Here is a 24,093-nt window from a genome sequence, read left to right as displayed (position 1 = left end):
CCCGCCAGGTTGGTGTGGGAGTAATTAAGCAGTGCTCTCCCCATAATCCTCCAAGACTAAGGTACCCTGAGTATGGTTCCGTCCTGCCGCACTGCTCCCTTTGGGGCGCCATTGGGGGCTGCCCCCTTTTGAGGCATAAATGCAATTTCATTGTGCGCAGTGTGCACTTGTGTGCTGTGGAGTGCTGTGTCACAATGACAAAGGTAGTAGGAGTTTCCCAGTTGGGCTTTCACTTTCTTTAAGGCATAACATGAAGACAGATACAGTATGAGAGCATGAATTGGTGATATAAGATGATCATATTTCAGGTGGATGATTTCCCCGAAATTCCATTTGGATGGAAAAGTCAGTTTCCGTTTAAATAATAGGTTAAAGTTCTTTGATTTAAACAAAACTTCTGTGACATGTCCGTCATAGTGTCATTAATCATCTGTGAAAATTTCATGTCAATCGGATGATAATTAATATGCGTTGCTAAGGACTTTATACCTATAAAATAGTCCAAAACTTTGACGGCCGATTTCTCGAAAAGGCGTTTCGCGAAATATGTCCAAACTCCAAAAGTAAAATTTCCGTAACTTTGGTTCTACTTATGATAGAAACATAATTTTTTCACCATAATAAACCTTGGGTTCTGCTCTATCAATCCACATAGATAACTCATTTTTGATATCCAGAGACTTATGCCTGGTTTTGTGGTGGTGGGTCACATATTTTGTGTCCCTCTCCAGTTTACTGTTTAATAGGACTGTGCTTTGGACTCCTGTGTCTCCTCCAAGTGACTGGTAACATTGTACTGCGTCTCCACTGTAAGCTTCACTACACTTATTCCCTTTGCAAAAGACTAGTCAGTGTATGATAATTGATAGTATTTTCCTCAAATAACCCTCAACTGGTTCATGGGGGAACCCAAAACTTCTCGGAGGAACCTACGTACATGTTCTGAGAAGAACCCCAAAGTTCCCCATGGAACTCTTGGGAGCTCTTCCATAATGTCATCACAGAACCTTTGGAGGTTCTTCAGTAAGCCACTGTAGGAAGAGTTGCCCCACAATGGCAACTGAGGGTTCTTCGAGAAATATTTTAATTGTTATCGGGTAGCCTGTTAGATGTGGGATTGACCTATTTACACCTTTCAGATGGTCAGTCAGAAGAAAACCTCACAGAACTGGTTGAAGAGCGAGATGAATTGTTGAAGACCATTGACGAAATGGGTGAGCTACAACGAAATAGATTAGTTATGTCAAAGTGCTGTTTTCTTCCTCAATTAACTTTTATTCTTTGCCTTCAGCTAGTAAAACCTTGTTGACACTTTTCAGACACAAGGCTACGCAAGAAACTGGATGAAGATTGCCACAGTGGGAACACCACTGTCCTTGACGAGACTGACGAGTTGAACAGCAGTCGCACTGAAGACAGAGACCAGCTGCTAACCAACTACTCTTGTCCATTGTATGAGGCAAACATAGCCGACATAACTAACAGTAGTCTGATTGACCAGATAGACTTGTACCAGAACATGTCCTGGAACTTCACAGAGATGGTCATATCATGGATTTAAATACCCACTTTGAGGCTACTTAACCTATGTCATCATAATGGTGAAGGATTAATAACTTAAATTACGCCACACAACACAGGTGTTTCAATCAACACCGCAATCACCGCAAAATACATGTTTATTGAACTGAATTATTCAAGTTACTGCCAAAACACAGCATATGCCATACTGTTCATAATGTTCAGTGCAACATAATGTTCAGTGCAACCAATGCCCAATTAAGTGAACCCAATAGACACTTCTCAGTTCAGAGTAAGTGGAACTTAAGCCTACTACTGCAGATTAATGGCTGTCAGCTTTAAACAGTTTTCCTTTTCAATCCTAGTTGGATGGAGTAGTTTCCAGTCTAGCCTGTATTTCTTCAGCAGAGGACGTGCGAGCTGGTATACCGCTCGAGTGGACTGCAGACAGAGAGGAGCTGACTTGGTGATCATTTCCAGTCTTCAAGAACAGGTGACAGCCATATTTGCATTACCTCTCTTCCGTAGATGTGCACGGATAGGTACGAGGTGGTGCTGAAGCACCTGCCCCTTTGCTACTTGACATAAAATGTCTTTTTGAAAAAATGTTTGGAAAGTCTTTTATCACAATGCACTGTGGTCCATGTGGACATGTTAGTCAACAGATGAGTTGCAATCAAATGCATGTTACAACTAGAAATGCACTCAGAGAGTGCAGACCTCCACCAAGGAAGCTGAATTTGTTCTAATATTTGTGACATGGTGTGGTGTAATCCATGCAGGCCTACATAGGCCTATAGAGACTTCTAGAGGCCTACTTCAGAGAAGTGAACCTTCAATGTTAACCAAATTATACAATTATGTGTCTCTTTTATTAGCCTAATATAAAATGATATAAAAACACCAGAGGACTGGAAAGTGGCAGTGTCCTTTACTTTCAAGCGTGGGGAAACACATTAAAAATCACAACAAAAATCGCACCTTTCACTTCATGCCACAACAAAATTGCAACAACACAGTAAGAAGCTCCGCAACTTTTATTGCGATTTTTGGAAATCCTCGTGCACCCTCTGGCAATTCCGACCGCGATGTTTTGAGAAAATGCCCGCGATTTCCTGGTGGGACTGATTAGGGCGTATGTCACCTGGTTAGCTGTGGTACTAGTCAGTCCCTCCAGGATTTTGCACTGGGATTTTGTGATTTTTGTGGTCAAAATGTCTGATTTTGTGGCAGCATTTTCTCATTTTTTGCAAAGATTTTGCGCCCCTTCCTGGGTTTTTTTGGTAACTGAAAACCACAATCACTCTAAGCAGGCTTAAGACAAAAGAGAGAGAGATTCAGAAACACACTTCCTTTTAATTTTCTGTAGAAATCCCAACACAAATGACATTTACAAAAGTTAAATTTTTGGCCATAGGGGTAATTTGTCCTCGGCTCGCAGGTGTTTCTGGCCCTGCAGATGATACTGCACCGTAGACTTTCTCCGATCAGGGGCGCCTGCAGACTTGACCAGTATGGTAGGCCTACGCACCAACCACCAAAAAAAAAACACCGGAGAAATGACAGCGGACCATGGCACCGGAGGAAAAAGTACATGATTGAGAGTGTAGTCAATATGTCTGGGGATGTTTTTTATGGTAACTTGTTGACGTTGACAAGTCTGTAGAGCTACTGTTTTGAAAACCGAATTGTTTCACTTCTCGAGGTAGTCCACATTTAACACATTTAACTGCGATGACTTCCCCGACTGCACTTGTGTTCTCTCTCATGCACAGGAATGAAACAGGTAGGCTACAGGCAGACGCCACGCCTATCATTTGGATACAACTTTTCAAGCTTTATGCAACTTTTTCACTAGAAAGCTGGCGTGGAGATGTCTGCTGCAGCGTGCATGAAGTTCACATCACAAACGTGACAGAGGGGTCTGCATAAAGTGCCCCGGCTTTTTATGCTTCCAGCTCAAAGAAAAGCAGCCCGACTACATTAGCCCCGAGGACTGTGTTGAGCGCACCGAACGCCAGTCCAGGCTGATCACGCGCAACCACAAGCGGAACCACGAAGCACTCAAATAACAGAACACAATTTGCAGCATGCTATTCATGTCAGCAAACATAGAATAACACGTGTGCAATAAGTCTTGAAATATCCAAGCTGCAATGCAACATGCTGGATGCCAGCTGCCTATAAACTCCACAGAATGTTGAAGGGGACAAAGGGGAAAATTTGCGGGGAAAATGCGGCTTTGGAATTACGTGGCATCGTGAAATTATGCGGAATATCATTGAATTTGCATGAATCCACGCGATCGCTGAATCGCGAAAAACTGGAGGGACTAATTATTAGTGCACCTGTCATTGTGCAATTGGCAAATGTGATTGGTCATGCATGCCATATAGGCCCTACTGTAATTTGTAAATGATTGGATTCCATCGCTATAGTAGCCTATTGGTGACATTTTTAATTAATTGTGTTGTTATAAACATTTAGATAATGATGTGATGAAAGGCATGTTGCCAATTGATTTGCCAAAATATTACATGGCACAGCTATTAATATCCACCCATAATATACCTATAGGCCCTATAGCCTTGGATATGACCATCCACCTCGCAGGCACGTCCTGTCATTGCTCAATTCACCTCGACCACCTTGTGGCAGGCCGCGAAATAGCAGGGAACGAACAAACGGACATGCCAAAACAGAAATCGGGCGACCACATAACCTCCTGGAGTAGGTAATAATTCCCAGATATAAAATATAGCCTCTATAAGCCTAGTGAGGCAATCGGAAGTTCCACATGCTCCCAACACCCCCCTTCAGCACCTGCCCCCCCTAAATGTCTGTGCACGCCACTGCTTCAAACACTTCAACTGAGTCAAGACATCCTTTAGGTGTAGTTATCTGTGAACAGTTACAATAAACTAAATATGACATTCCTTTTCCTGACACAGGTCTATCTTTCTAGACAACGATACTATACAGCCTGGATTGGTCTGACAGACAGAGAGACAGAAGGGGTGTGGAAGTGGGTGGATGAGACTCCACTGACAGTTGGGTAAGAGAAGTGCTCAACATTGCTTACATCGCTTGTGTGCAATGAATTAATTAACACTGCAAAACCATATAGTCTACAGGGGTTCCCAAACTTTTTTCCCTGCGCACCCCCTTGTACATTTCAATGTGGTCCGCGCACTCCCTGAGCGAATATTTTGGTGTGCTGATGGCCGCGCAAGTATGGATTCACGGCTCATTTACTGCATATTAAGCACAGTCGTTTTTGGGGAATCCTCTTTTCCAATAGCCTTGGAATTAAACTTCAGATGGACCCTTCCAGTATACAATGCACCATACAATTAAAAACTACTTAATGTTCATTAATACTGGATAAAAACTACCATACCCGCCATTGCTCTATTCAGCTTGCGCACCCCCTTAAGGCAGGCCGTGCACGCACCCCAGTTTGGGAAACCCTGGTCTACACCATGTGAAATTCATTGCTTCAATTGACACAAAATTGATTGAGTCCACATACTCACAGCTGTGCTGAATTAACACTGTATTTTACTATATAGTCAATCAGGAATCATGGCAGTGAATGCAGTCCAGACAAAAAATATTGTTAATGGTAGGTTCAGGTGAAATACACTAACATACAGTATATTTATATTTTAGGTACTGGATGCAAAGTCAGCCTGATAACTGGAGAGGTAGGGAAGACTGTGCCCACCTTCACAGATATAGGAGGAGGTGGAACGTTGAGGACTGCAATGAACATCTTAGTTGGATCTGTGAGATGAAAGTTTAACAAAAAAACCCCCAGATAAATCTTAAATCAACTTGTATGTGTCTGTGACGAGCTGTATACTGCTACGGCATTTTTAAGGTTTCTTTCATTATTATTGAATAGTGTTTGCATTTGTCATTGTGCATGTATTATCTCTTATAAAGTGACCTTGAGAGCTGTGCACTGCATTGACAAATGGAAATATGCGTGGCCATTGTCAAGTTGTTGGGTTTTTGTTTTGGTCTTGTTTGGCTTTTCAGCTTTGCTTGTTTCAGGCCTTTTGGTTTGGTTAACCACAGTGCTGTTTTCCCCAACTCGAAAAGGATGACATCTGGTGGAGGCCTAAGGTGCAGGATTCCACTCAAAGGGATTTGACAAGACAGAGTTTTTCCTTTTTGGTTTTCATCTCTCTTTTTTCTTTTTATTAAAGTTCAGTGGTTAATTCCAGTTCAGTGAAAAGGATTTGGCACAAGGAAACAATCAAGGCTTTGTGGGTCCGTCTTTCCCTAGGGGTCAAAGATGAAACAGGGTTTTCAGGACTCAAAAAAATAAAAATGTTCCCTGACACCGTTTTTGTTTTTACTTTTTTGGGTACATTGGAGTGTAGAGTGATTAAGTTTATTATTTTCTGTTCAGAAAATAGTAAGGAACATGCATTTCCCCCCATTTTTACCCATAAAATTTCATTCAGTGTAATACGGTGTTAAACAGTTGGTAATGCAAAAAACATATGGATGACGTTAAAAAACTGAAATAAGCTACATAACATAGTAAAGGTTTATATTTAAGGTCTTCATCAAACCTAAATTTTGCAGTAAAAGGCATTTGGAAATATTTTTGCAGTGTTTGTAGTCTTTAACCAAGTGCACTTTACCCATTTGGCTTTAAGAAGGTTTTCCACCGAAGAGAAAATCAGTTTAAAATACACAATTATTCATTTGTTGTATGCCACCGCATGTGCTGTGCTAAACAAATAAGTTTCGTAAGAATTTGACTTTATTTTCACATAAAAATGATCATTTCACTGAATGACCACAACTATTACACTGAATGACGCCTTGGCAAAAAAGCCTTTATAAACAGCTACTTTTCATTGCTATCATTGTTACCATCATACAGTACTCAACGTGCTGAATGAGTGACAACAGAAATAAATGTTGTCAAATAATTGGTATTTTACTTAATATTGGGGCATTAAAACGTGTTTTGAAGAACTTTCAAGATCCCAAACTTTGAGGTAGGCTACTACTTAGGCCTAAAACAATAAAAAAGAAAATGTTGTCTGTTAACCTGCATATTTCTGGGATTTCGACTTAGGGTGGTCTGATAATTCATGTACAAAATTCCAAAATCCCAGAATCAAACCAGTAATATGGTTGCTAATTGGTAATAACAAGGTTATAATGGTAATAACAAGAAAAGTCATAATTTCAAGTAGTATCCTCATATTATTGTATCTTATAATAACATTGCTACTTATATTGCCGTTTTGATATACAATTATGAACTGGTTACACTGAATGAAATGGCCCTTACACTGCATGTCACTGAATGACATCTCTTACACTGAAGGACGACCAAATACTTTTCACCTTATTTTCACCTTTTTACAAGCACACATTTAGCCACCTACATAAAACAATGACTTTGACCCACAATGTTTACTATGACTATTTAGAAAATATGCTTGTTTGGATGAATATCTGAGTATGAAAGTATTTTTTGACATTTCACTGAATGACATCTGTTTTTGTGGACGCTGTTACCACAAGATAAAAATCCTGAATTTTCAACTATTGAAGAACAAGACTCTCCCTTTGCATCATCACTCAAGGGGTCCCCAAGGGTCCTTTTGATGATGTCACATATTGTTGAGTGACTATCACTTTTTATTATGATTTACAAGGATACAAGGATACAAGGATACAAGGATATTTATTTGTCATGTACATAGAGACACTTTCGTGTCACTTGTAATGAAATGTGTGGCCGTTGCAAAACAAGTGTGCAGAAGAAGGGTGAAGAAGAAATAAAATAAAAATAAAAAGTAAAAAGGTGTGTGTGTGTGTGTGTGTGTGTGTGTGTGTGTGTGTGTGTGTGTGTGTGTGTGTGTGTGTGTGTGTGTGTGTGTGTTCAATCAAAGTAATTAGGAGGAATTCAGTAAGCAAATGGCATGAGGAAAAAAGCTCTTTCTCAGTCTCTCAGTTCTAGCTCTTTGACAGCACAGTCGCCTTCCGGATCTCAGTTTTTTAAATAGTCCATATCCTGGGTGTGACTGGTCTTTGAGAATGTTACGGGCCCTAGATAGCACTCTCTTTGTGTATAAGTCTTTCACGGTAGGGAGAGGTTGACGAATACAGCGCTCAGCAGAGCGCACTATCCTTTGTAGTTCTTTCTGTTCACGCACTGTGGCGTTTCCGTACCAGGTGATGATGGACCCTGTTAAGATGCTCTCCACTGCTGAGGAGTAGAAGGCTTTTAGGATGGGTGTGGAAACTTTGAACTTTTTCAATAGGCGCAGAAAGTACAGTCTCTGCCTGGATTTCTTAATGATGTTGTGTGTGTTGTTTGTCCATGTTAAGTCATTTGTGATGTGAACACCAAGGTATTTAAAGCACTCTACCCTCTCAACTGGTTGTTGGCAGATGGAAAGTGGAGTGTAGTTTCCCTTCTTTTTCCGAAAGTCCACCACCATTTCCTTAGTCTTGCTTACGTTTAGTGCCAGGTTGTTGTGCTGGCACCATTGTGAGATGTTAGAAACTTCATTTATATATGCCTGTTCGTCGTTATTATTGATCAGTCCCACCACTACAGTGTCATCAGCAAACTTGATGATGGAATTCTGACTGCTGCTGGCTCTGCAGTCATGGGTGTAAATGTTGTAGAGTAGGGAGCTTAACACACAACCTTGAGGTGATCCAGTGCTGATGGTGAGGGTGTTAGATGTTGTGCCACCCACTCTAACAACCTGCGTGCGGCTTGTGAGAAAGTTTAACACCCAGTTGCATAGAGGTAAGTCTAGCCCCAGTGACTTCATCTTCCTGACAAGAGTGAGGGGAATTATGGTGTTGAATGCTGAACTATAATCAATGCACCATGAAAAGCACCATTAAAAGCACCATGTTGATCTTATTACACTGAATGACATTTAAGGAATTGAAAATCCGGACAAAAGTCCCCAGATGATTTGAATATCAAAACAAAATGGTAATGAAACATGCTTTCAATAAAATAACAAGAACATTTCCAGAGAGTGAAAAAAGAATTTTGTTCATCATTTTGCATAATTATTCAAGGATGTATTGGTGATTTTTAAGTTCGGACCATTACACTGAATGACATTTTTGCACTTTATGAGATTATTTCACACATACATTGACAATTATTTTTCTTTAAATGTTACTTAAATGAGAAACCAGACTATGATGTTTATCAGCATAATATTCAAAATTAATTTATTTACTTTTTTGATAGTAAAATGAGAGCGGAGAGCTTTGACCCCTAGGTAAAAAAACGGGAGACGTACAGATAATAACAGAAAATGTAAAACAGAAATTAGTCAAAGGAAATGTGCAAAATGCTCATGTGCAAGTGCAAGCAATGGGCAAATATGCTGGTATAAATAGTTTCAGTAAGCAACCAACAAAGCCATTATTATGTTTTAGTTTTGATGTGCATGTGATTTGTACATTAACGGACATCACTTGTAAGTCTTATGTAAGTCCAAAATTAAATGACAAGTGCCTGAAGTGCTTGGTGGCATTTTTGGTGAAACATTTGATAAAAGTGCATCCAAATATTGACCTCTACATATGGCTTCCATAAGCAACGATTACAGTTTTGCTTGGAATGTCAAACCTCCAGTGTGTATTTTTACATGAACTTGGATCAACTATACTGTAACTTACAGTTGTGCTCATATGTTTACATACCCCAGCAGAATAAACGCTTTCTTCGCGATTTCTCACAAAATATGAAGTATTACACAAAACCTTTTTTTTCACTCATTGCTAGTGACTAGCTTAAGATATTTATTAGCAATATTCTGTGTTTACTCTTTCAAAAGCATGATCACAACCCAAACTACCCAAATGACCCTGTTCAAAAGTTTACATACCCTAGTTTCTAATGCTGAATATGGCCCTGTTTAACATCAGGGACCGCTCTAAATTGTTTGTGGTAGTTGTGGATAAGGCTCTTAACCCATTGAGGTCTAAGTGCCCTTGAGAGGGCAATTTGACATGTCTCTAAAAACAAATATGTAACTCTGTGAGTTTTTGTCATTGAAACACATAAGTTACACCATTAGAAACCTCAGACCTTCCAGATTTCAAATATATATATATTAAATAAATTATATAGCTGGCCCAATTTAAAGAAAGTGAAAAGAAATCTTCGCATATTCTGTACTCTCTGCCTGTAGCAGCCACACCTATAGCTATTCACATGTAAAGTACCAGTGCTTGAGTGGCTATTCAGAGGTGACAACACGCCCCTTTCAGGTAGGGTAAACACAGCAGACGTAGAGTGACAGGGGGGTTGGGGCTATCAGAACACATGGGGATTGACAGGGGGGTGTGGGCCATTAGAGGTTTTTCACACCTATCTCATTAGTATTCAAATGAGACAGGCAGTGGCAGTGACATAGTCATTTTTTTTTGCATTTTGTATGAAAACAACAAAACATTTCTAAATGCCCTTTTCACTTTTATGCTGCCAACACATTTGTTTACAAGATTCAAACTTCAAAAGTCTTGGCTAGATATATTTATTGTGTGTTTTCTTGAACTTTTTGAAGACGTCTGAACCCTGTTTTTTTGTACAGTTGTGTTTATACTCAATTTAAATAAAACATGTTTGTATGACATCCAATTTTTTTTCAGATTATTTCTTGTCAGGCTTTTCACAATACAACCATATGTTCCACTTTTGCATCGATGCTTACTGTTAGCTGAAAATACTTGAAAATGTCAGGGTGGTGCAAGCAGCCTAAAAGCCTCTGAAAGGCCTTAGACCTCAGAGGGTTAATGTTCTCAGATGACAGAACAGCACATTCTTCCTGGCAGAATGGTTGTTTCCTATAATATTTTTGGGTGTCTTGCTGGAACCTCACATTTGAGGTTTCCCCTGAATGGCTCAATGATGTTGAGATCAGGAGAGTGAGACGGTCGCTCAAAAACTTCATTTTATTCTTTCTGAAGCTAGTGACGGGTTGATTTGGCTTTCTGTGTTGAAATATTGTCATGTTGGCATGTCCAAACAATGGACCATGTGCAGTTTCAAGGCTGATGTGTGTCAAGTTTCCTCCAGTATTTTTCACAGGGCAATGTATTCATCATTCTGCGAGTATGGATCAAAAGTATAATGCATTTGTAACTCAAATGTCCCCATGAAATCAGTGGTCCATGACCATGTTTCACAGAAGGGTATGGTGTAACTTTCATCATAGGCTCCACTGACTGTTCTCCAAATGGTACTGTTAATAGTGGCCTAAAAAAGTTCCATATTGATCTCATTTTTCCAAATGACTTTGTCACAGGCATTTTGATGCTTCTCACTGTGCTATTTGGTGTATCATATGCAAAATAACATGTTTGCATTTTTGTGGTAATGGCTTTCTCCTGGCAACCCCCAACAGCCCATCTTTCCTCAAGTGCCAACATTTTTTCATGTTGTCCTATATTTCACCTGAAGTTATTTTTTGGTTGTCCTATGCCTCCTGAAAATTTTCCCTTGCAATGATCATTGCAATGCAATGATTCCCTTGCACATTGGCTTGATTCCAACCAAACTCCTCATATTGCATTTCTGAATTGAAATTCCAACGGTGCCAACATGACAATATTTCGACACAGAAAGCCAAATCAACCCGTCATTAGCTTCAGAAAGAATAAAATGAAGGTTTTTGAGCGACCATCTCACTCTCCTGATCTCAACATCATTGAGCCACTCAGGGGAAACCTCAAATGTGAGGTTCCAGCAAGACACCCAAAGATATTATAGGAAACAACCATTCTGCCAGGAAGAATGTGCTGTTTTGTCATCTGAGAACATTAAGAGCCTTATCCACAACTACCACAAACAATTTAGAGCGGTCCCTGATGTTAAACAGGGCCATATTCAGCATCAGAAACTAGGGTATGTAAACTTTTGAACAGGGTCATTTGGGTAGTTTGGGTTGTGATCATGCTTTTGAAAGAGTAAACACAGATTATTGCTAATAAATAGCTTTAGCCAGTCACTAGCCATGAGTGAAAAAAAAGGTTTTGTGTAATCTTTCATATTTTGTGAGAAATCGCAGAGAAAGCGTATATTCTGCTGGGGTATGTAAACATATGAGCACAACTGTATATGCTTTCCATACAAAGTTTTATTTTTAATGCTTTACCCACACTTTCTGTAGGCCTACATAGATTATCTTAATATATTCTGCTAAATACATGGAGTCTCATACGTGCAGATATGAATTTTCCATTTACATAAATAGGTTTCAGATAACCTGCAAATGAAGGCTGGAGAGCGATTGAATGCCATGGAATAGGCCGCCTTCACGTTGGAGGATAGTTACCGGTTTGTGTTCCCATTTCTTTGAGTTAAGTATAGTATCATGACAGAAAGTGGGGGAGGCGATTAAGAGTTGCTATAGGGGGTAAAAAGGTTGGCAGGAAAAGTATAGCAAATATCAGGAAGTATAGTAAATATCAGGAAAAAAAGATGACATATGAACCTTTGTTTGATACTCATCTTATCGTCTCAAACCCAAATGTCTTTGGTGGACAACAAAAACAAAAGAATTTAGTAGGCTCTTTCCAAAACGTCTTGAAGGGACTAACCCATGTGCAACATTTTAATGTAGGCTACTCTTGTGCTTTCATTTGTGGATGCCAAACCAAACAAGAACAGACACATTGTTCAACCATGGTAGCTGATTTATGAGGAGTCAATCGGAGGTGATGTTTTCGGTCACGTTGGTTTGTCTGTCTGTCTGTCTGTTTGTCTGTCAGCAGCATAACTCAAAAACTAATCAACAGGTTTGGAGGAAACTTTGTGGGTTTGTTGATAATGACCCAAGGAACAAGTGATTAAATTTTGGTGATGATCCGGACCATGAACCGGAAACAGGACTTTTTTAAAGATTCTGTCAGCAGGATAACTTTAAGACAAATCAACTGATTTGGACGAAACATTGTGGAATTGTTAGTAATGACCCAAGGAACAGTTGATTCAATTCTGGTGGTGATCTGGATAACGAACTGGAACCAGGACTTTTCAAAAGATTCTTCACCATCTAGACGCCCCCTAGTGAACAGAAATTGAATTGCAGAGACTCCACAAAAGCAAGGCAGAAGGACTTAGGGTGTAATATAGTCAAATGTATCAAGCAGCTTCTTTGGTGAAGGTCTGCGCTCTCTGAGTGCTTCTAGTTTACTTTGCAATGAGACTGGTACCGGGGATTCAGACAACCAGCTCTGTTAAGTATCCCAATTCTTGTAGTAACAGTGGTCTACCACAAGAGGGCGACATACTCTGTGCTTCAGGCGACCAAATCTCCCAGCCTATAAGTAAAAAAAGGCACTTACACCATGATGTGATCATGCGAAACTGAAAAACTGTGTTTTATTTAATCGACACTTGCTGAAAGAGTTGAAAAGTACCCATTAAGGGATATTGTTATTTTTTGTTAAAAAGTGTGTGTGTGTGTTTATTGTATATTTCTTTTCACTTGGCTTTGTGCAGGCTACGGATGGTGTTTAATTCATTCAAACATATTTTTTGTTCATAAACACATAGTGCATCTTGTATTTGTCTTACCATGCAATCTGGCCTTTTTCAGCTGGAAAGGACATTGTAGCACACAGAGACATGCATGGTCTGACCTAAGTATCCCCCACACTAGGGAGTCTGGCCCACCATCTGCCTGTGCAGTGTTCACACCAACACCAGACCGACTCAGAGCGAGACTTCACCATCGGGGAGACATCTTCTGGTACACTGGAGTTGCATTACAGCTGTGGCTCTCAAACTGAGAGTCAGAACCTTTAGGGGGCCGTGGAGGTGCTGTGTCACAGGGAGAGGGCATTGGGAATGCTTGCATAATACCCAGACATGGTGTGCGTTCCAATATGTGACCTTGCACCCTCCACTTGTGCTTGTGGGCTTGTACCAGGAAGTAATATGCCGTGATGATCACTGACAACAGCATTATATTTCAACATCTCTCAAAAGCTCAATTGTAAAGTCATTTTCACATTTGCAAACTGTATGGTGAATGAAGAACAGTCCCCCAAAAATTGGTTTTGGCCAGGCTGACGGCTTAATTGTTTTCTCCATGGAGACAGGGCATCAGTAAAACGTGAAGCCACAAGCACAAGTGGAGGACGCAAGGTCACATATTGGAATGGGGTGTCGTGGAAGTGGGTGGTGAAAATATTCTTGGGTCCAAAAGGGAGGCCCAGCAGGGAAAGATTGGGAACTGCTACATTAGCTTGGTGTCCATGGGTTTGAAGCAGAAGAACCAGACACAACAGGGGAGGCTGCTGGCACACTCACCCAGATGGTGGCGGCTCTCGTTGGGGTTGGAGAGTGCTGCTGTCTGCTGCCTTATCTGCATTCTCCACATGCCCTCTCCTCCTCCTCCTCCTCCTCTCCCTTTTCCTCCTCTCCTGTGGGGGTCTGGGTTTGTATCCGGGTCTGCCAGAGACCTATTTCAACTCATTTGTTAAGATAAGTGGGTGTGAACATAGATACAGTAGGCCAATGATATCAGCCAATGAGTGGTTCATGTGCTCTCCCAGACATGAAACAGGACCCCCGCTGGCTCTATTAGGCTATACATACGTGTTGCCAGGGTAACCTTTCATTCTGGCACTCAGGGCTGGCGATAAGCATAGGCAGACAAGGCGGTTGCCTGATTTTCATAGACTTCAGATCACGTAACGCGATTCTGGTCTGACCAGGACTATAACGATTAGCATTTCCATACAGGAAGAACTTTGTTTCCATGGCCTGGTGAACCCGCCTCCCTCGGCTTGCTACTGGTTGTCTTGGGGGTGCCAAAATAACGGCAGAAACTCCCACAGAATTAGAATGTGAAGTGAAATAAAACATTGCACTTATAATTGACACTGGTTGGCATTGAACAATTGTATGTAGGTTCTCAACAGTGTTCAATCAGATGAACTTTATAGATGCCAATTTCTAACTGCATAAAAAGGAAAGGGGGTGTTTGCCTAGGGCACCAAATTGATTAGAACCGGCCCTGCTGGCACTAAAGATAAATGTTCGCCATCCCCATTTCCTACCTCTTGCTTTTCAAGGCTTTTAGATGTCGGTACTTTTCTTCAATATTATATGTGCCGTATCCAATTCCTAGAGGCAACTTGAAGGCTATAATTTAGAAGTCATAGCATAACGGTTGTTTTTAACCATGCATATCCGTTTGAACTTTTATAGGCTACAAATGAACTTGTATCTCATTATATGTAATGTCTAGTGTGAAGTGCACATTTGAAATGCACACGTCACATGCCACTTAGAACAGCTGTTGGATTAAATGAGTGCAGACATTTCAGGATTTAAAGTTCCCCACTTCCAGACCTTAGCATAGTCAGATAGGCTCGCCACATAGAGGTAGTAGAACATAACACTAGAGAAGACGCGGCAATTTGCGACAGCACTGGGAAACATATGCACCCTCATCTTGTGTAGGTACCTTCAGTCAATGCAAATCAATGGAGAACACAACCACCTCTATCAAAAAATGGACTAAAACTGTGTGAATATGAAGTAACACATTAATCAAAGACTAGATTTGAAATGTGAGGCTAAATACAGTATGTATTTAAATCATATGTAGATAAAATACATTTAAAAATCAAATTATGTGGATATTTAGCAACAGACTTGCATCGCCTTGTACAGTGTGTTGATGGACATTTTCACATTATTAAGCCATTTTTTGACAAAGATAAGCCTCCTTCTCCATTCATTTCCATTTCTCAGGTCTACCTCCAAAAAATGGCTGCCACGGATTGCTGTGGAAAGGGGGGCGGGGTCCACTCTAGTGTTATGTTCTACCTCTATGGCTCTCCATCACCTAGCCAAGCAGAATTACAACACACGTTTACTACAGATATGGGCCTCCAGGGTATTGCTCTCATAGTAAGCAATAGTGGAAATTCATCTGTGGTTCAGGCAGAAACATTTAGTTCAGGCTCTCCTCTGTTTGGATAGCCATCTGCTGCTCTTGTCTCAACTGCAGCTTAGGGAGTCAGCACTTAGCCTTTGGTCACCTAATTTGCTATCATCAGTTTTTTCTTTCTGTGTGTTTCCATTTGTGCAGTGTCCTGTTGCTTGTCTGCACTCTCTTGTTCTTTGTCTTAAACAGCAGCTCAGCTCAGCTGACATCTCCACAGACACCGGTACCGTAATATTTTCTGCCTTTGACTAAATTGTTTAATCTTATCACCTATGGTCAGAGATTTAATTCCAAACAAAATACAGCCACACTATACAGTAGCCTATAGGTAGGCTATGGGCTACAACAATTTCCTGGGCCTATGACCTGTGCATAAGAAGAAACGGACAATAAAGCCGCTACAGTGATGCTACATAGGAATACACAATCATCCCAACCAGCAGCAACCATTTTTAGACTATCAAACTATTTTATTATCAGTAGGGCCTATAATAGGCTACAGAATACAACACTACTACAAAATGCACTGTAAAAGCAGAGATGCACCACGAAGGGAATGCACCACAATCCAAATTAAATCCACAGTCCAGATTCAAATGTTCACTTGTCATGAAGCAGTTTTTTCAGTTGAGTCACGTCAAATGAAAATTGTAGTCGCTGGGGACTACTCTATTAGCCTGGGCGATAGCAGACTGTTGACTCCGTCAGTTAAACGATGTGCGGAGCCAAAATCTTTGGGTGGAGCGCAGAGGACGGCGCAGAGGATGACTCCTCTATCGCCACAACGTGTTAAGAGGAGTTACTTCCAGGGCTTTTGGTAGTATTCTTCAGTCCCCGACTGATGCTAGATTGGCGTGGTCCCCTTTGGCTGGCAACATCTCTAGCTGCTTTCTCCGTGTGAGCCTTCGTACGCACTCGTGGCTCTGTGTGAGTGTGAGGCTGTGAAGCCTGTGAAGCTGTGGAGACATCTCCAGTTGCGTTCTCGGTGATCTGTTGGCCCACACACATGGCCTTCAACGTCTGGAAGACAGCCAGTGGAGCAACATTCATCTTCAACAAGTCCAAAATGATCTTGAAGACCTCCTGGTCTAAGATAATCCCCGAAGCCTGGGTTAGCTCAAAAAGTTCACACTCCTCTGCAGTGAGAATCTTCTTCTTTTTGTTGCTATACTTCTGTACATTCCCCGACACTGTCACACCCAAAGCGGGAGAATCTGGAGCCAAGTGTCCTGATGCTGAATGCATTGTGAAGGACATGCTCCAATCACGCTATTCACGTACCAATCAACTTTGAAACAAGACAACGTTAAAAGCAGTGTGTAGTAAACCTACTTTTAAGTATTTTGGTCCTATCCAGAAATTATGAACTTGGTGTAGAAGCTAGCGACCAACAGCTGCAAACCCTTCCGCAAAAACACAGGACATGGAATGACATCATCACCGGAGGACGTGACGAAATGATTCTGCGACGGCTGTTGCTTAGCGGCATGAGCGGATTATATGAACTCAGGGTCATGCATTGGTTGTAAATATACAGTTTTTATGCATACAAATCGGGCAAAATCATTGCAACAAAATGCATCGTGTATTTTCTTCGAAAATATGTGTGTCAGGGTTATCGTTAGTAGTTGGCGTCGGAGTAGGAGCTGCTTGGATGGGATCAAACGCGAAAGATGACAAGCGGCATGTACTTCGGTCAAACCGAGGACTTCTGGATCGGGTCCCTGTCATACCTATCCCCAGCGTTGATGCTTCCGAACTGATACCGCACCAGCCAGGTCAGGTAGCGATGTCCAAATCCACAGCAGCCATGAAGTACGGGTTTCCCTCTCTGGCAAACATTAAAACCAGGGAGTCTTACGTGACATCCTACGACCCCAGAAATAGAACGGCCTCGTGGGTTATAGAGCAGATGAGCCCTGAAACACTCTATGGCCAGTCAGACCGTAAATTCTGTGAGTTCAAAGAAGATGAGTCGGTACATGTTTACCACAGGGCGACTAACGCGGACTACAAAGGGACCGGTTTTGACAGAGGACACCTGGCAGCCGCTGCCAATCACAAATGGAGCCAGAAAGCAATGGATGACACCTTCTACCTCAGCAACGTGGCACCTCAGGTGGGTTTACCTGGGGAAACAGCAGTATAATATGGTATGAGGGGGATACTTGGTTAAAACTCAGCATAGTATTAGGCATACGTGGGTCATTTCACGTGAAATCAGACACTTTGGGACCCGACCGACCCGGATTTCAATCATACTTGGTGTGCCTTTTCAGTAGCAAGGTAGCACCACAGCACTGCATTGGTTTGAATCTGACACTAATATTAAGGGAGAAACAGACTAGGAAAGGTTCACATGTGAGGGTAGGACACTATACATTCAGCCTTGAATATATCAGTCAGTGTTAGTCACAAAAAGATGCCTGTGGTGTTGTTTGAAAGCTCTTTTCTGGCTCTACATATTACACAATCACCCTGGAATACAACTACTCTCAGAATATGAATTATGATAAATTGAAAAATTAAAAATTGAATATCTAAAAAACTTATATTTTAAAATGGCCAGTTCCTTGTCCAAACGTAGCCGGCAATGTCATGAGCAGCACCTAAAATGCTGGTGTTCGGTTTGTTATTCATTTCAGAGAGAATTTGACTCACAAATATGGCGTCATACAGACCACTTACTAATAATATGGTAATACCATAGTAGCATCACATGACAAAACAAAAACAAAACAAAAATGGTCAGTGTCCATGGTCCCAGGTTTCAGAAACTAAGGCAGATGTCCATTTATACACACCAAATGATATGTGAATGTTTGAACATTCCTTCTCTGTGTACCTGTGCCATCTTCCCTTTACCGTACTTTAAAGAGATAATCAATGGCTACACTCTCATTTTGTACTCTACCAGTGCATTTGAAGCAACAGCTGTGTCTTTTGTAGATAATGTATAAGTACGTCCCGTTGCAGTTACAGGTTCCACTACCAGAAGCACATCCTGATGATCCATGACAAGTCTATCTGGTCTGAAGGGAAAAGTGAAGGATGGAGATGGCCCATGAGGATGCAGGAAGTTCAGTTTCACCTCTCCAGTGCTCGGCATACATTCCTCAGCACATGCTAGCCACCAGTTGCCATCATATACAGCTACAACATACCCTTTGATGCTTGAAAATGTAACACATTCCTTTACTGAGCTCACTCTTTCAACTCTGCCTTCTCTGAATGCTCAAAATGGCCTAACTTCCACTGTGTCCATTGACAATGGGCAGAAGCTGTGTAGTTTTTGAGTACCTGGAATAGTTCTTGCAGATTCAAACCTTTTCAACAGGTTCTCAGCTTCATCATGGTACATCTCTGTTGTGGCAAACTGGCAATGGATGTTCTTGACATTATCCTTGACTGACTCCCTTGAACCAGGAACGTTTTTAAAACTATAGTTTTGTAATTCAAGATGCTATTCAATCATCTCACTGGAACAACCAGTGCAGGCCACAATCCATCCATTTGTATGCTACTACCAAGATCAGTTGAAACTGGGAAAAAAATCTGTTTTGTTGTTATTTCAGACTGCAACATTCATGATACAATTGCTGTACATCTGTTTCAGAAGCTCCTAATTCAGTTCCTCAGTGACACTTCATCAATGACAGAACATCCAAAGAAGATCCTATATTTTTTCTGATGGCTGTGCTGCACAATATAAGAACCTTAAAAACACAACAAATTTGTGCCACCACGAGGCAGATTTTCACATACCTGCAGAGTGGCACTTTTTTGCCACATCACATGGCAAAGGTCCATGTGATGGCGTTGGAGGGACAGTTAAATGGCTTGCTGCACGAGCAAGTCTGCAACGTCCTATTGACAATTAAATTGTAACGCCATACCAACTGTTTGAATTTGTCAAGGATAATGTCAAGAACATCCATTGCCAGTTTGCCACAACAGAGATGTACCATCATGAAGCTGAGAACCTGTTGAAAAGGTTTGAATCTGCAAGAACTATTCCAGGTACTCAAAAACTACACAGCTTCTGCCCATTGTCAATGGACACAGTGGAAGTTAGGCCATTTTGAGCATTCAGAGAAGGCAAAGTTGAAAGAGTGAGCTCAGTAAAGGAATGTATTACATTTTCAAGCATCAAAGGGTATGTTGTAGCTGTATATGATGGCAACTGGTGGCTAGCATGTGCTGAGGAATGTATGCCGAGCACTGGAGAGGTTAAACTGAACTTCCTGCATCCTCATGGGCCATCTCCATCCTTCACTTTTCCCTTCAGACCAGATAGACTTGTCATGGATCATCAGGATGTGCTTCAGGTAGTGGAACCTGTAACTGCAACGGGACGTACTTATACATTATCTACAAAAGACACAGCTGTTGCTTCAAATGCACTGGTAGAGTACAAAATGAGAGTGTAGCCATTGATTATCTCTTTAAAGTACGGTAAAGGGAAGATGGCACAGGTACACAGAGAAGGAATGTTCAAAAATTCACATATCATCATTTGGTGTGTATAAATGGACATCTGCCTTAGTTTCTGAAACCTGGGACCATGGACACTGACTATTTTTGTTTTGTTTTTGTTTTGTCATGTGATGCTACTATGGTATTACCATATTATTAGTAAGTGGTCTGTATGACGCCATATTTGTGAGTCAAATTCTCTCTGAAATGAATAACAAACCGAACACCAGCATTTTAGGTGCTGCTCATGACATTGCCGGCTACGTTTGGACAAGGAACTGGCCATTTTAAAATATAGGTTTTTTAGATATTCAATTTTTAATTTTTCAATTTATCATAATTCATATTCTGAGAGTAGTTGTATTCCAAGGTGATTGTGTAATATGTAGAGCCAGAAAAGAGCTTTCAAACAACACCACAGGCATCTTTTTGTGACTAACACTGACTGATATATTCAAGGCTGAATGTATAGTGTCCTACCCTCACATGTGAACCTTTCCTAGTCTGTTTCTCCCTTAATATTAGTGTCAGATTCAAACCAATGCAGTTCTGGGGTGCTACCTTGCTACTGAAAAGGCACACCAAGTATGATCGAAATCCGGGTCGGTCGGGTCCCAAAGTGTCTGATTTCACGTGAAATGACCCACGTGTGGTTTAGTTTCAGATGTCTTAACTGTCATGTACAGGGGATGGACAGTGAAACTGAAACATGTCATTTTAGTGTGGGAAGTTTCATAGATAAATTGGACCAGCCTGATGGTCAAAGAGGCACCAGCAACCTGCACACCAATAATTTCTCCTTTTCTGACATGTCACCCATGATGTGTTCATTGCAATATTTTGAGCAAAACTGTGCTCTTACCCTGCTCTTACTGGTGCAATGTGCAATTAATGAAGACTGTCCAACAGGGTGGTCCATTTTATCCATGAACTTCCCACACTAGGCAGTCATGGCATGGGTAAGTGGTTAGGGCGTCAGACTTGTTGTCCAAAGGTTTGACTCCCGACCCGCCAGGCTGGTGGGGGGAGTATTTAACCAGTGCTCTCCCCCATCCTCCTCCATGACTGAGGTACCCTGAGCGTGGTACCGTCCCGCCGCACTGCTCCCTTGGGGCTCCATTGGGGGCTGCCCTATTGCACGAGTGAGGCATAAAATGCAATTTCGTTGTGTGCAGTGTGCAGTGTACACGTGTGTGCTATAAAGTGCTGTGTCACAATGACAATGGGAGTTGGAGTTTCCCAGGTGGGCTTAAAATGACAGGTGTTTCAGTTTCACTGTCCAATCCCTGTACACTAATACTTAGGCGTAGACATTGGTGGTATTTGATGCATATTCAAGTCAGTGATTTGATGCCTTAACTTATTGTCCTACGCATGTTTTCCTGCCAGAATCCTCATATGAACCAGAATGCTTGGAACAACTTGGAGAAATACTGTCGCTCCCTCTCAAAGCATTATGTGAATGTCTTTGTGTGCACGGGACCACTCTACCTGCCAAGGTAAGGCTGAGAGACAGACAAATACCATACTGCACAATGTGCAAAATATAATACTTGTTTGTTGATGCTGCAGTTTTTCAAAATGGAGGCCGCACCTTGCATAAATTGTGTTTTTATTGCACATGACCAATTAAACAATGAACTTTAATGCTGTGGAGAAACATACCGGGTATGCCTTACACCTTACTGTACATGTCTCACGCAGGCCAGAGCCGGACGGGAAGATGTACGTGAAGTACCAGGTGGTGGGCAAGAATAACGTCGCCGTGCCGACGCACTTCTTCAAGGTGCTGATCCTGGAGAAGCCGCGGGGCGAGGTGGAGCTGCGCTCCTACGTCATGCCCAACATGCCCATAGATGAGAAGATCCCCCTGGAGCGCTTCCTGGTGCCCATCGAGAGCATCGAGAGGGCGTCGGGGCTGCTGTTCGTGCCCAACATCATGAAGAGAACCAGCGCCCTCAAGGCCATCACCATGGGCGCCTAATGAACAGATTAGTAGTTTTTAGAAGGAGACACGGACGCGCACCAGTGGGGTTTTGTAATGTGCTGGTCACAGGATACATGCTTGTAGATCGTTTGAGAGAGGTACAACCAGTGGCATCATAAACAAGGTGTGTGCTGCCTCTTTCAGTTTGTTTACGAACTAATGAGCATAACTGACATGCTGTAGCTCAATATCATGTCATCATTCGAACTAACACCCTGCTGTTTTGTGCTCTACCTACACCATGACGAGAACCAGTACCCTCCAAGCCAATAATCATGGCCTTCTCATGATGAGAACCAACACCCTACAGGTAAATAACCACGGATGTCTTAGAAAATGAACCAGTGCTCTGAAAGGCATGAGCCACCATGGGGCCTGCATGGAGGACAGACCTAAGGAGAAAAGTACACCACTCACTGACTAGTACCTCAACTGAACATGTCACAGTTGTGGCGCACACAGACCTGTTTGCTCATATTTTAATTTATTTGACTAATGTTTTAGCTTTGGTTTGCACTGTACTCCTGAAAGATCCCTAGTGACCATGAATCTATGACTATTCTGTTTTTCAAATCAAGAGTAATAAGAATACTGTGTGCTGCCCATTTGAAAACACCATGTTACACCTTACCAAAATATTCTCAATGCCCCTTGAGAAGACAAAAAGTTCTGATGATGTTTCTAGCTTCCATCAATCCATAGTCTGTCGTAAAGGTCGTAGAGGGTGTTTGCAAAAATGCGACTTTTAGAGTCTTGTGAACACTTCTGTGACAGTAACTGCAACTGGTCTACGTTCTGTATGTCTGAAACTGTGCAGTGCACACAGTCATCGCGTTTGACAGCATTGCCATTTAATCAGCTCTGTTGTGTTCTGAGTTTGAATGTTCACAAAGTGTTCCTATCCGTGCTAAAGTAATTCTGAGGATTTATGTTACAAGTTTGAATCCTCCAAGAAAATCGTACCCGAGCATCACTGAGCTCCCTGACAGGATTGTGACATCCATAATATGCACTGATGCATTTGCTGACAACTCTCAATTCACCACAGAAAAATAAAACTACACTGGCAGATGATGGACTCTAACCTGATCCATGTTTTGTGGATATCCTTTTTGTGTGGAACTGCTGTCAATGATGCACAAAGAAGTTTTTATGACTGAAAAAAATATAATGTTAATATATATATAAAACTTTGAAGGCATTTTTTCAGTTGCAATGTTGGTGTAGTTACTGTATTTCACCTTTGTAGGGCAGTATGACAAAACAAAATTATGTCTGTCAATAATATTACATTTTGAAAATTGCATGGATTTTAATAAGCACATACTTAACAATAATGTAATATTTTTTACAGGGCAGTTTTTGGAAATGCATGGTGTAACCAAACTGTAGAGCTAAGATTTTTAAACGTGTACATTTTCCCCAATACAACTACAAACAGCTTTCTCTTCCTCTGGTCACAATTGGGCCGTTTGGCTTTTCCGCCCCTGTCAGCTTTGATCTAAGGGACGTGCTGTGCCAGAGTCCACTGTTAAGAGACTACCGTAATTCAAATGCACTGTATGTTTATGATGTTAAATGCTGACCTCTTTCTTGGAAAATGAATAGTTAATGAGGGACTTCTCATTGAGCGGGGGTTGGTTGGATAGCTCTGAGGCATCACGAGGAAGGATAGATCCTAATTCTAAATAGATAATTGGGAAGGACGGCCAGTACAGAAACACAAGACCAACATTCAACAACAAACAGCCTGTCCCACGGTACACTCACTCATGCAGACACACACAGAGGGTCAGAAGAGCTGTTCTGGGGAAAGACGCCTGTACTCAAGGTAAGCGTGTGCTCTTCTACCTAAGAGAAAAGTTCAGAGTGCCATGAAGTAAACAAACCGTAGAGCTAGGAAAGCCTGTCGGATTAGTGTTGTTTACTCGCAAGCCTTTTCTATGATGAATGTGGTGCAGTAGAAATTCTCACCATGTTGCATCGGCTGATTGCTGAATTATGCAGTGAAGGTTGATTGGCTGAACATTTTGCAGAACAAAATGTGGAAAAAGTGTTTAGTTCTTCTAGCACAGCAAAGCTACAGTGACCCTATTTTAATTGCACTACTGTACTTCTTGGTCTGAG

The 24,093-nt window shown here is 41.5% G+C and overlaps 3 protein-coding genes and 1 long non-coding RNA gene across 4 annotated transcripts; 3 read left to right on the top strand and 1 right to left on the bottom strand.

Moving 5' to 3' along the window:
* The first annotated feature begins 729 nt into the window (after positions 1-729).
* Positions 730-1,499, top strand: LOC134445540 (uncharacterized). The gene is made up of 3 exons (XR_010034290.1): positions 730-809; positions 1,140-1,214; positions 1,320-1,499. It is a non-coding gene; the product is annotated as an uncharacterized LOC134445540 (long non-coding RNA).
* A 347-nt stretch (positions 1,500-1,846) lies between these two features.
* LOC134445149 (C-type lectin domain family 4 member E-like) lies at positions 1,847-5,326 on the top strand. Its single transcript, XM_063194234.1, has 3 exons — positions 1,847-2,014; positions 4,473-4,576; positions 5,194-5,326. The coding sequence occupies exons 1-3, from the start codon at positions 1,847-1,849 to the stop codon at positions 5,324-5,326; spliced, it is 405 nt and encodes a 134-aa protein (XP_063050304.1).
* A 10,624-nt stretch (positions 5,327-15,950) lies between these two features.
* On the bottom strand, positions 15,951-16,940 carry mzt2b (mitotic spindle organizing protein 2B). The gene has a single exon (XM_063195745.1). It carries the CDS (start codon positions 16,758-16,760, stop codon positions 16,293-16,295), a length of 468 nt encoding a protein of 155 aa, XP_063051815.1. The 5' UTR covers positions 16,761-16,940; the 3' UTR covers positions 15,951-16,292.
* Positions 16,941-16,986: 46 nt separating this feature from the next.
* Positions 16,987-23,055, top strand: endog (endonuclease G). The gene is made up of 3 exons (XM_063195744.1): positions 16,987-17,622; positions 21,369-21,478; positions 21,684-23,055. The coding sequence occupies exons 1-3, from the start codon at positions 17,080-17,082 to the stop codon at positions 21,961-21,963; spliced, it is 933 nt and encodes a 310-aa protein (XP_063051814.1). The 5' UTR covers positions 16,987-17,079; the 3' UTR covers positions 21,964-23,055.
* The last annotated feature ends 1,038 nt before the right edge of the window (positions 23,056-24,093 follow it).

Source organism: Engraulis encrasicolus, chromosome 3, assembly GCF_034702125.1.
Source record: "Engraulis encrasicolus isolate BLACKSEA-1 chromosome 3, IST_EnEncr_1.0, whole genome shotgun sequence".
NCBI lineage: Eukaryota > Metazoa > Chordata > Actinopteri > Clupeiformes > Engraulidae > Engraulis > Engraulis encrasicolus.
The sequence above is the reverse complement of the archived record's forward strand: the minus strand, read 5'-3'. Positions and strand labels throughout refer to the sequence as shown.

Coding starts and splice junctions, on each gene's coding strand:
- mzt2b (XM_063195745.1), bottom strand. CDS start 16,760: ATGTCCTTCACAATGCATTCAGCATCAGGACACTTGGCTCCAGATTCT.
- LOC134445149 (XM_063194234.1), top strand. CDS start 1,847: ATGGCTGTCAGCTTTAAACAGTTTTCCTTTTCAATCCTAGTTGGATGG. Junction 2,015..4,472: donor TTTCCAGTCTTCAAGAACAG/GTGACAGCCATA, acceptor TTCCTGACACAG/GTCTATCTTTCTAGACAACG. Junction 4,577..5,193: donor GAGACTCCACTGACAGTTGG/GTAAGAGAAGTG, acceptor TTTATATTTTAG/GTACTGGATGCAAAGTCAGC.
- endog (XM_063195744.1), top strand. CDS start 17,080: ATGCATCGTGTATTTTCTTCGAAAATATGTGTGTCAGGGTTATCGTTA. Junction 17,623..21,368: donor TCAGCAACGTGGCACCTCAG/GTGGGTTTACCT, acceptor TTTTCCTGCCAG/AATCCTCATATGAACCAGAA. Junction 21,479..21,683: donor GGACCACTCTACCTGCCAAG/GTAAGGCTGAGA, acceptor TGTCTCACGCAG/GCCAGAGCCGGACGGGAAGA.